General features: G+C 43.3%; 1 protein-coding gene across 1 annotated transcript in view; it reads right to left on the reverse strand.

Annotated features, from left to right (window-relative positions):
- The window catches only part of LOC123957334 (inaD-like protein), a 53,478-nt gene extending 44,653 nt beyond the window's left edge, over positions 1-8,825 (reverse strand). Inside the window, exons 1-7 of the mRNA XM_046030026.1 lie at positions 8,819-8,825; positions 8,667-8,728; positions 8,499-8,555; positions 8,076-8,210; positions 4,505-4,705; positions 3,484-3,567; positions 2,455-2,649 (exon numbers count right to left, since the gene is read on the reverse strand). Of these exons, the coding sequence (XP_045885982.1) occupies positions 2,455-2,649; positions 3,484-3,567; positions 4,505-4,705; positions 8,076-8,210; positions 8,499-8,555; positions 8,667-8,728; positions 8,819-8,825 (741 nt within the window). The remainder of the gene's footprint in view (positions 1-2,454; positions 2,650-3,483; positions 3,568-4,504; positions 4,706-8,075; positions 8,211-8,498; positions 8,556-8,666; positions 8,729-8,818) is intronic.
- Positions 8,826-11,992: the final 3,167 nt, after the last annotated feature.

Raw genomic sequence — 11,992 nt, forward strand, 5'->3', positions numbered from 1 at the left:
CCTGTCTAAAAATGATGCAGAAAAACTAGTCCATGCATTTGTTACTTCTAGGCTGGATTACTGCAATTCCTTATTATCAGGCTGCTCGAAAAAGTCCATTAAGACTCTTCAGCTGATCCAGAATGCTGCAGCACGTGTTCTGACTTCCAGTAAAATCCAGAATAGAATTTAAAATCATTCTTCTTACCTACAAAGCTCTTAATGGTCAGGCACCATCTTATCTTAAAGAGCTCATAGTACCTTACTACCCCACCAGAGCACTGCGCTCCCAGAATGCAGGGTTACTTGTGGTTCCTAGAGTCTCCAAAAGTAGACTAGGAGCCAGAGCGTTCAGCTATCAAGCTCCTCTCCTGTGGAACCAGGTTCCAGTTTGGGTTCAGGAGGCAGACACCATCTCCACATTTAAGAGTAGGCTTAAGACTTTCCTCTTTGATAAAGCTTATAGTTCTGCCTCCCCTCTCTCTCTCTCTACATCTCTCTCCCTCCCTCTCAATCCCCCCCCCCCCTCTCTCCATCCCATGAAAGTCACTTTGACAAAAAAAAGTCAAGTTAACTGAATAATAGGATGGATTCTCATTATTATTGCAGCGTGGTTCTGCACCAGGACCCGACACTGTGTCGCGTTTGCAGAGCAGCTGTGGGACACAGAGAGCAGCAGACAACCAGAGAAGAAGAACAGATCAGATGAGTCACTCTCTGTCCTGCTGTCCAGCGTCACTCTCAGAAACACTCACTGTACTTTCTGCAGAGACGGTTTGGTGCTTTAATTCCATCAACAAACCACAGAGCGGAGAGCCGAACCACGCCAGCTTCACCGTGTGTTCATCCACCTCCGCCGTGAAACAACCACAGGGAGCTAATTAACTCTGTGTGAGAGCGTTTGGTTCTGTGACACAGACTTCAGTCTGGTCCACCACCGAAAATCACAACAACTTCTGGATGGATTGTCATGAAATTGCATTCAGACAATTTTGTTCCCCGCAGAATGAAACCTCAAGACTTCTGTGCTTCCTTGACTTTTCCTCTGGTGCACAGCAGTCAACAGTGAAATATCTTTTCTGCCTTGTTTTATAGCTGAGGTGGAAAAACCTCACTGGGAATAAAAGGCCACCTCTGCATACGTCAGCATACACAACTATACAGGTTTTATAAAATAAAACATTAATCCTCCAGGAAAATAGTTCACAGAGCAAATGCAATATATTTTAATGACTGAGACTCCTGCTTAAGCCACCATCTACTAACTGACATAGCAGCGTTTATAATTTACAGAGACACAATTAAAACATAGGAGGTGTAACAGCCGCCTATTCTGCCTTCATGAACAGCTTTTAATGTGACGGTAAACATGCTTTGTGTGTGTTGTTGTTTTCCTTCACAGGTAAAAAAAAAAAGAAACCGTTTCAGTACAGTATCAGAGGCTTGTGGTGTAAGCTCAGATTGTTTTAAGGACTTTCCTTTATGTATTTTTTTCCTTCTCATTATTGTTTTGCCGCCGGATTTTAAAAGCAGAGTGGGAAGTGACGTTTAGGGGGAACTCTGTGTCAAGTGGGCTCTGTGTTTGGTGTCAGGTTTGCCAGACAAACTCAACCTGAGTGTGCTGCCCGACATGGTATAATGCTGATTTATCCCCAATACACGTTAAAACGTTGCTGTTTTGGTGCAAGGTGAATTGTTACAGAGGAAGAAGCATTTCTAAAAAAAACCTGATGGTTAAACTACAAAGGGACAACCACCTCCACATGATCCATGCCTAAAACGCCTTCAGATCTCAATTTCCTGCATCTCTCCAGCTCGTTTGTAATAAAAGCTTCAAACTTCAGTTCACAGAGTGTATTCTGATCCTGCGACCGACACACACTTTGGACCTGAACTTTTATACATCCTATAATGTCCTTATCTAACAGCGTATCTGGATAAAGCACTTTTTATGGGTTGCTTTTAAGACATTTGGCTAATAAAGACATAACATTTTGGACCTGTCTAACTCCCGCCACAGTGCGGTTAGCAGATGTTTTTGCTCCAGGCTCTGAGCTTTGGTTTAGCCGTTTCCTCACGTACAGCTTTCTTTCTTGGGGGAGTAGAGTGTGCACAATAAGTTCCAAGATTTTAAACATCTTCACCAAATATTGTATGCTTGGTATCACAGAACTTAAGACTTTTCTTTTCACCTCCATTTTAGGGATGCACCGATCCGATTTCGAAATATTGGCCTGATACTTACTCAAATAGCTGGATCGAGTATCTTTGACAGGGGGGCCAATCTGTTTAATTAAATTATGTGCGTACCACGTAATTTAATCGTTCTCAGTGTTGGCTTTGGATCTGAACCAGACAGAGTTAAACAGTTTGTAGTGCTCTATGTTGTTTTGTCTGAAAGGTGCAAACAAACCATCATAATGTAAATAATGTCAGACAGATGTTGTACAGCAGCTGCAGGAGGACACGTATTACCTGGTAATCCAGGATGCTGAAGCCGAGGCCTTTGTCTCTCTCCTTACGCAGCTCTACCACCTGAACGTCTGGAGACCACAGAGCCAGCTCCTCATCTTCTTCATCCTGTTCTTCCTCCTCCTCCTCCTCCTCCCCCCCTTGGCTGTGTTGACTCCTCTCCTCCGTCAGCACCTCCTCTTCAGGGTATTCCTGCTCCTGACGCACACAAGTGACAACAGACTCCTAAATTCAGGACAACCAAGTCAAGACAAATTTTATTCAGGTATTAAAACACCATAAAACAACATGAAGACAACACACAAGACAGGACAGAGACAAGTATTCACTGCAACATCACTTCACAGCTCAAACTCCACCTGCAGGGATCCTATCCTAATGTCCACACCAACTGCCCCAACGTTTTATTATAACATTATGCTATTTTCTAAAACAATGTTGAGATTCTGATATAAAACAAGAAAGTAAAAAAACCTGCAGTAATGAATTTAATGCTTGTCTCGTGTTCAAACAGCTGTTTATTGCAGTCAAATCAACATTTTGCATGTTTTGTAAAAAGATAATGCGATTGTGAATTCCTTAACACTGCAATATTTTAAATTTACGCTTTTGTTTTTACAATCTAATTCCTAAATGAATCCAAAAACATCACTGTAAGCAATGACTCCGTTATGGTAGATGGTCTGCACTTGTAACGCACCGTTCTAGTGTAGACCACTCAAATCACTTTACACTACATGTCACAATAACACACGCTGATGGCAGCCTTCAGGTGCAATTTGGGGTTTACACTACATGTCAAGGGTTCAATATCTTGCCCACGGACACTTTACGACATGCAGACTGGAGGAGCCGGGTACTGAACCACCGACATTCTGATTAGAGGGAGGAGCCGACCTCCTGTAATTGCATATATTAAAAAAAGCCATTTTCATTTTCCACTAAAGTAATTTCACTTTCATGACTCTTGTGTGTGTGTGTGATGTCATGCGTGTGCAGGAAAAACACCTGAGACAGAGTGCGACAGGTTACCTGTCTAACTGCCTGCTGAGGTTCAACGCCGCTCTGTCTCACTTCTGTCTGACTGCAGAGCATTGACGACAGCTTCAGCTCGATCTGACAAACACAACACGTGAGGTCAGATGTGTGGTTCACGTTTACTCTGTGTGTGTGCGTGTAGGACAAACATTCAAGGAGACCCATTATGCTTTTCCTAATTTTATGACTTATCTACAATGTTATAATGTTGGATGTTCATGTTAAACATGACCAAAGCTTTAAATATGAGGTTAAAGTATTTAAAAGAAATCACTGAGCCAAAAACCTCAGATTTCCTCCTGTTCTGAACGCTCTGCTTTCAACGCCTTTTTCTACCAACAGCGCCGTTCATCAACACACGGAGCCAGACGGAGCCGCTGTTCCATATATGGTCATGTGCTCCCATAGCAACGGCCCAGCAAGGGCTCAGTCTGCCTGTTCCGCCCAGCAACAACAACAGCCTGGTAACATGCTTCAGGTCTTGGCCAATCAGAAGACTCTGGGCTGTGAGGGGGGGGGCCTTAAAGAGACAGGAGCATCTACAGCTTGTTTCAGACAGAGGCTGAAATGAAGGCCTGCATGAAGAGCCAGTATATAGAAAAACATTTTTTTTTTTTTTTTCTTTGAATCATGCAAAGCTGCCATACAGGAGTCAGAATTACAATACAGGACTGGAAAAGCAGTTTAATAGGTCTCCTTTAAGTTTGATTATTTATCACTGGAACTGTATCGCGACAATATGACAGTGACGCGTTTTCATTCAACAATCATTTTATGTAAAAATACATACTTAAAAGTAAATTGTAATTTAAAGAAAACCAACTAAATGGAGTTACTGAACTTTTAGGTTCACACACATGTGAAAGCATTTAAGATGGTAAAACTGACAATTAATTGTAATAAACATACATGTGATTATTTCGTATGTGATTTATCTTATGAAGAATTATCAATATCAGAACAAAAATTCTCATTAATACTGTGATATTGAGTGTGTTCCTGGATGCTCTCTCACCTCCTCCACACTGCGTTGAGAGTGTCTTACTGGTCCAGGTCCAGTTCGCAGCAGTGGTTCAGGTTCAGGTTCAGATTCAGATTGTAGTTCCAGGCCAGAGGTCGGGTGTCGGCAGCAGACCAGAGTGAACGGAGGAGGCACTTCTTTTAGGAACGACACCACTTCTCGACGGGACTTACCGTACAGCTGAACATCATTCACCTACAAACACAAACACACGCACAATTAAATTACAAATATACAGCCTCGTTTTCCAAGATATAGAGCCACAAACCTCCAAAACGTCCTTCCAGCTCACTCTAACATTAGATCTTTAACTTTCCCCTTATTTAACTGAAGGAAGTTGTGGTTCATCTAGAATAAATGTGATTCTGTCTGCGAGGTGTTACAACATGTAGAAAAAAGTAATTTTCAGTCAAAAGTAGCACGGATGACTAAATCAGCTGTCTAGTTACAGTATATGTGCATTCATTGTAGCTTCTTACTGGCAAATAACAACTTGCAATAATCAGAAAAATGATTTCACAACTGGGAAAATTCAGGCGAACGCTCCCTAAAGTTGGAACAACACCTCAGAAAGTCGAAGAAAACTTAGGTAAAGAGGTTGCCAAGTTGTTGACGTCAGACACGTAGAAACATGGCGGACAAGATGGTTGATGGTTAGAAACGTTTTATTAATGGTGCAAAAGCCCGTGTTGCATATAATTTCTTTGCTAACGTCATTTGTAAGACAGTATTAGGTTATAGTGGTTAGTTTGCTGTCATTGAAGGGCGGCCTTCATGTCTATGTGTTTACACTCTGATAATGCTAATCAAACACATCTTTGTAGTGGCGTCCATGTTTTTTCCACATTATGCTATGCAATGCAATGCAAAGACGCGTAGAGCCGCGATTTCCTGTTGGGGGGCGGTGCCGGTGAAGCGAAGGCAACGCGAAGGAATTCGTGAGAAATTTGCATGACGCTGAGTCACGATAGCCTATCAACGTTGAGATTATCCGTATGTCACAGAGGCATCAGAGCGTTGTGTGGAGAGCGCCAGGCAGAGCGGGCGATTGAAAATCTGCTGGCCGGCTGAGAGCTGCTAAACTTGGGCTAGAGGAGCAGGGAGCAGCGCTCCAGCTTTTGGACAAATAAACACCCGTAGTAGGACTGGATTATGCTCAGTGATGTTTCTTCACTCGAGCTTCTCAGCAGCTACATTCTGTGCATATTCGGTTCCAGTGTTGTTAGCGTAGTTTGGCACTACTTCATATTTATATAAAAACCGGACAAAACTGGACATTGCTGGGAGAAAAGAAAGCGAGGAGGTTGAACTACCTGGTGAGTTCAGAAAACATGTGTATGGAACTTTATTCCAGCTATCGTACTTTACTGTGACCAAGTTAGCATAGCATAGCCCTGATCGATCCGAACTCCATTCAGAAAACAAACATTTTAAAAGCTGTTGTCCTGCTGACAGACCTGACAAAGCGTGAATTCATGTTTAACAAATCTGCATCATATTGTAGTTATTTTGGCATCAGTTTGATCCGTTTATTGCTATTTAATCACAGCAAAATGTTTACTTTGGGTTCATACAGCCATAGTAATGTCGAGTTGTGTTTATTCGCGTTATCGCGTTGCGTGTGAACACTCAGCAGTTGTCCAGCGATAAAAACCCCGCGAGGAGAGCGCTGCGTGGATTAAATTTGCGTTTGGTCTGAATGCCGCATTATATCAATGTGCTACTAATTTTTACTCACACACTATGCGAGCACGGTAACACTCATCGCTTGGCTCGCTTCCTCTCCTCGTTCTTCACAGAGCATCTACGTGACAGGTGATGTTACAATAGGGGGTGTGTAGCGAGTGTTTGATTGTCCAAGCGGCAGAAAGTGACTGAACGCGAGGAAAATATTCTGGCAGTAAATTTACGGTGTCGGTTACGATGGATCAGCTTCTCAAGATCAAGAAATGTCTGTCTGTTGTTTCCCCCCTGCTGGAAAAGTGAAGCCAGTTTGTGCTAGCTAACATCTCCCCTCCCCTTAAGACTGCGCTACTGAGCAGGAAAACTGGTAAGTAATTGGTAACTGCACATTTTGGAGTGGCCTTTTATTGTGGCCGCCTAAGGCCTTTTATTGTGGCCAGTCTAAGGCACACCTGTGCAATCCCCATGCTGTCTGATCAGCATCTTGATATGCCACACCTGTGAGGTGGATGGTTTATCTCGGCAAAGTGCTCACTAACACATATTTTGACAGATTTGTGAACAATATTTGAGAAAAACAGGCCTTTTTTGTACATAGAGAAAGTCTCAGATCTTTGAGTTCAGCTCATGATGAATGGGGGCAAAAACAAAAGTGTTGCCTTTTTAATTTTGTTCAGTATAAGATGATGTGATAAATATCACACGGCCTCAGGGTCAGCCATTCATTAATAGAGATTTTAAAGCAGTAAAGATGATCAGGTTCAACAGCTATAAAGAGTTGGGTCGATGATGTCACTGATGGTAACATACAAAGACCAGAAAGTAGTGGATCAACAATTGAGCCTTGTGGGACTCCACATGGAGTGGTAGCGATAGGTGCACAACAGGGAGCCGCCAAACTGCTAGCTCTGCTTAAAATAACGGTCTGATTTACATGTTGTATGTTGCTTACTGAACAGGTGCAGAAATAGAAATGTAAAAGGAGACAGTAAGCATTGAAGTAGAGCTAGACAATTAATTGAAAAGTAATCAACACCGAAATTCAGAGCCTCTAACAGACGTAATTTTACCATGTCGGTTATTTATAAATATTTTCCCTACAGTGTGTGTTCATGTACTTTCCCCTTAAAAACATGCTACTACTACTGTGTGTGGGGTCATGTGACTCCGCCCCATCCAGTCCCACTGAGCTTCCAGACCGGAGTCAGGCAGATGGCCAAACAACAGACATCCATTTTATTAACGTGCACGGCGTGACCTACTCTGTACATTTACTGCCAGACTGACAACAACTCGCTTGCTTTTTCACTTTTTTTTGTCACTTCCTGCCGCTTGCTCTCTCTCCTTTGCTCCACCACTCACTCGTTACGCACCGATACTGCACTCCTTTAAGACCTGACGTTATCTCCTCCGCTCTTATAACAGCAGCTTTCACGTAACTTGGATGCTCTTTGATGAATGAGGAGAGGAAACTAGCAAAGCGTGTATTGCTGTGTTCGCACAGTGCGTGGGTGTAAATCAGTAGTTTCGCATTGACATTGATAATTTTGTGAAATTTTTGTAGCAGCGGCGATAGCGGGACTGTGTCACCATAACGTGGACGTCAACATTACCTTATCAATTAACATTTAGATAGTCGATTTTTTAAATCTGTGAATCAAATAAATAAACAGCTTCAATAATTGAGCAAATTTAGAGTACAAACCTTGTCAGTGAACTATGAGGGCAAAAAAACAAAATTCAAAAACAGAATAATCGTTCAATAATCGTAATCGAGGTAAAATGTTCTATTAATAGTGATTTTGATTTTAGCCCGACATTGAAGCTCTTTCACAAAAACAATAAATCTACAGTGTTTGAGTTTGTCTATATGTATATTTACCTCCAGGAGCTCATCCTCTGGTCTCAAGACTCCATGTTTGTCCACGGGGCCTCCAGGGACCACTGAGGAGATGTAGTGGTGACCATCAAACGAGTCCAACTCCACACCAAGACGCAGAGTGTGGATGGGCAGCAGCTGAACACATCAGGGAGAAAAGACACAGGACGAAACAAAGAGTTCAGAAGCGTTTCATTTGAGGATGTAGTATGTGATGCTGCTGAACTGTACTGTGCTACGAGGTATTTCTAATATTGGGGCTGTAAAATATATTAGAAACACCTCTCAGTATAATGCAAGTCAGCAGCATCACAAGCTGCAGCCACATTAATCTATTCCGATGCTGTTCTCTGCTTACAGCTCAGACAGATCAGCAAACTAAAGCTTCAGCTTAGAGGTCTGATGTTTCCTCAAAGTGTTTCTCACCTTGGAGGATCTTTGCAGCTCTGCATCGTCTTCAATGACAGGATCCAACTTCACCACCTGAGAACACACACAAAAACAAGGAAGGATGAAAGCAGCATTAAAAGCATCAGGATTGAACATCCAACATGGGCAGTATCAGTGAATACGTGTTAGATTGTGTGGTCCCACCAGAACTTGGTACTTTGGTCCCAGAGCCTGCTCCCATTTATCCATCAGTTCTGCATCTGTAGCTGTTCACACACACAAAAATAATTCAAGGAACACTTCAATCACACATCAGATATCAATGAACAAAATAGTTCTCAGTTCACAATCTTTACTGTACATCGTAGAATTCGTTGAGAACAAAATGACCAAAATCCCCTTCACCTATGAACCTGTTGAGGGCTGGATTCAAAATCCCACCGAATCCCACCACAGTAAAAAGATTTGAAACCACAGGCTGACCCAACCTGCCTGACTTTCATCACAGCAACTCATAACGTGGCTCAGCACTGTGTTCGGCCCCCACGTGCCTGTATGGACTCCAGACAACGTCTGGGCACGCTCCTGATCAGACGACGGATGGTGTCATGGTGGATTGTCCTCCCAGACCTGGACCAGGGCATCAGTGAGCTCCAGGACGGTCTGTGGCGCTACCTGGCGGTGTCGGAGGCACCGACACAGAACGTTCTAAAGGTTCTCAACTGGATTCAGGTCTGGGGAACGTGAGGGCCAGTCAATGGCATCAATGCCTTCATCATCCAGGAATCGGCTACAGACCATGATGCTGGGCTTTGTCCTGCACCAGGATTGAGCCCGGGGCCCACTGCACCAGGAGAAACAAAGGGCCCAATGCACCAGCGTAAGGTCTGACAGCAGCTCTGAGGATATGCATCCCCAGACCATCACTGACACACTACCAAACCAGTCATGCTGGATCACGTTGCAGGCAGAACAACGTTCAGCACGGCATCTACAGACTCCCGTCTGTCACATGGGCTCAGTGTGAACCTGCTCTCATCTGTTAAGAGAAGGGGGAGCCAATGGCGGACCTGCCAGTTCTGGCGTTCTCTGGAGAATGCACAGTGCCGGGCTGTGAGCAAAGATCCCGCAAGAGGACGTCGGGCCCCCACAGAGTCTGTTTGACAGTTTCGTCAGAAACGTGCACACAAGTAGCTCGTTGGAGGTCATTTTGTAGGGCCCTGGCAGTGCTCCTCCTGTTCCTCCTCACACAAAGGAGCAGATACCGGTCCTGCTGCTGGGTTAATGCCCCCCCATGGCCCCATCCAGCTAGCAATTGTCTGCAGCCACCACCTGTTTTTGCTGCACTTTAGCTCAATCAAATCATAAATATGGATATTTGAACATAGCCTAAGCTGTGATAATGATTACCTGGCTGCTGGTGTTTTCCTTCATTTCAGGTTTTGTGATTTGGTGCACGTGTGAGTGAAGTGTCTTTTGCATTTGGCACCCCCCCCCCCCGGGCCAGTACAGTCATGTATTTAGTTTGTTACACATGTGGTAGTACTGCAGTGGAGCTTGAAGAAACCCGGTACTGTAGTTCTGCTGCAGTAAAAACATTTCACTACATCTCTTCTCCAGGCTACGGTCACCTCATTGGAATTCACCAGTTAGAAGCAAAAAAGCTAAATGCCTCAAATGTAAACTGTAAAGTAAGCAACTTTAGCTGTGTGTGTTTAATGTATCTGCACACACACAAAATGTGTACCAGCAACAATACCTTATATAATAAATGGGTTTTCCAGAGCAGAGTGACTGCAGCAGTTTGAATATGAAACACTGACGTCGGAGCAGATTACAGACCGACTCTTAGAGGAAAACCTGCTCAACGGTCGTCAGTCTGCTCTCCAACCCTTCAGGCTGATTTCAGGGAGGAAACCAACACTGCTGAGCCAAAGAAAAACACCTCCATGTTCTCACAAATCTCCTCATATGTTGAGGTATTTTGCAGCAGGTCTGGCGGTGTTACAACAGCAGCCTCTGATTAAATTAGCATTGCTAACCTCTGCCTTCACAGGGCAATTAATCTGCAGCGTTTGGCTGAATAAACAGGGTAATACATCGCCACGAGGCTGTCAGACAGCTCGGACACTTTACATCTGTTGGCCAGGAGCAGGCGGGTGGCGTGCTAAGTGTTAGCGTGGCGTTTTGGCCACTTAGCAAAGCTAATGAGGAATAAAAAGAGAGGAAATAATTCAGAGAGGAGTGCTGTTAAGAGGCCTGCGCTGACACGTCTGCAGGAGCTTTCACCGAGAAGGGTTTTCATTGACTCATACTCTTTAAAGTCTTTAAAATTAAGGACAGTGTGATCATGTGCTAATTCCACGAATCCCCCATCCTGTTTTATGTAACTGTAGATACACTGTAAGGTTCACTCTTTTTAGGACATGCTTTTTAGTTTTCTAAGTAAATCATTTGAGAAATATTAAGCTCTAACTGTAAAATCAGTCATTTATAACTGTCATTTAATGGATTTGACACTAAAATATAACTTGTTTTTGGGGACTTTGGGGTTGATGTTTGTTTGTGCCGTGTATTTAATAATGTGTTTTTGTAATTAACTCAGATGCACAGAGCAGTGAAGTTTCTCCACAGGCCATGCAGAATACAGTACAGAATTAGTACAGCGTTGGGATTACAGCTGCAGCAATTAGTTAAGTAATTGATTAAATGATTACATCATGATACTTTGGACTATCGCTGGACTGGCGAAGCCGATCGTTTTAATCCTGAGCCTCAACAACTGCCGGCACATCCTGCCATGAAACCTGCTGTGGATATTCCTGCTCCTCGGAGGATAAACCCTTTAGATTGTTACTGACCCCATGAGCTTTCCTCTAGCGCCACCCTCAGGACAAACTTTGCATTGCCTGCTCTGAGATTAAAGTATAGTATAATGTTCCGTATGATCCTGGAGCAAGCAAAACAACAACTGTGGGGAGAATCGAGTACTAAAATTGTGCCATTTTTCTTTTCCAATATCTTGTACAAAACGCATTCTGAATGTTCGAGTGGAGGCATTTCGGATGTTTTGCTGCTACCGCTCCTCTTTTCCACCGTCAAACCAGTACATCACAATCAACACCAAAAGATATCACACACGATGTCGGCCTGAGATCGTACGTCAGCATTATAGCTCGGAAATAGCAGCTGTTGTGCAGCTAGTCCTGCGGTGTGAAAAAAAAACTGGGTCTGGAGTTCTCGTTTTATCAGTCAGGAAGTTTTTACACAGAGCTGAAGTTGGTGTCCTCTCCAAAACAAGTGGAACAGCTGATTACAGCAGGTAATAAAACTCATTAAAAATCATGTTGTCAGCTGATCGGCTGGAGATGTTTAATGACCTGCCAAACTGTTGTGATTGTATGTTTGTGTTGCTTTTTTCTGTGCTGGAGTTATTTAAAGAACTTGAAGGCTTTATCCAGTTTGTTATTACATTTCTAACGAACTTTAATCGTGTGTCTTTTCATTATACTCCCACACAAAAAAGCTGT

This window comes from Micropterus dolomieu, linkage group LG19, assembly GCF_021292245.1.
Source record: "Micropterus dolomieu isolate WLL.071019.BEF.003 ecotype Adirondacks linkage group LG19, ASM2129224v1, whole genome shotgun sequence".
NCBI lineage: Eukaryota > Metazoa > Chordata > Actinopteri > Centrarchiformes > Centrarchidae > Micropterus > Micropterus dolomieu.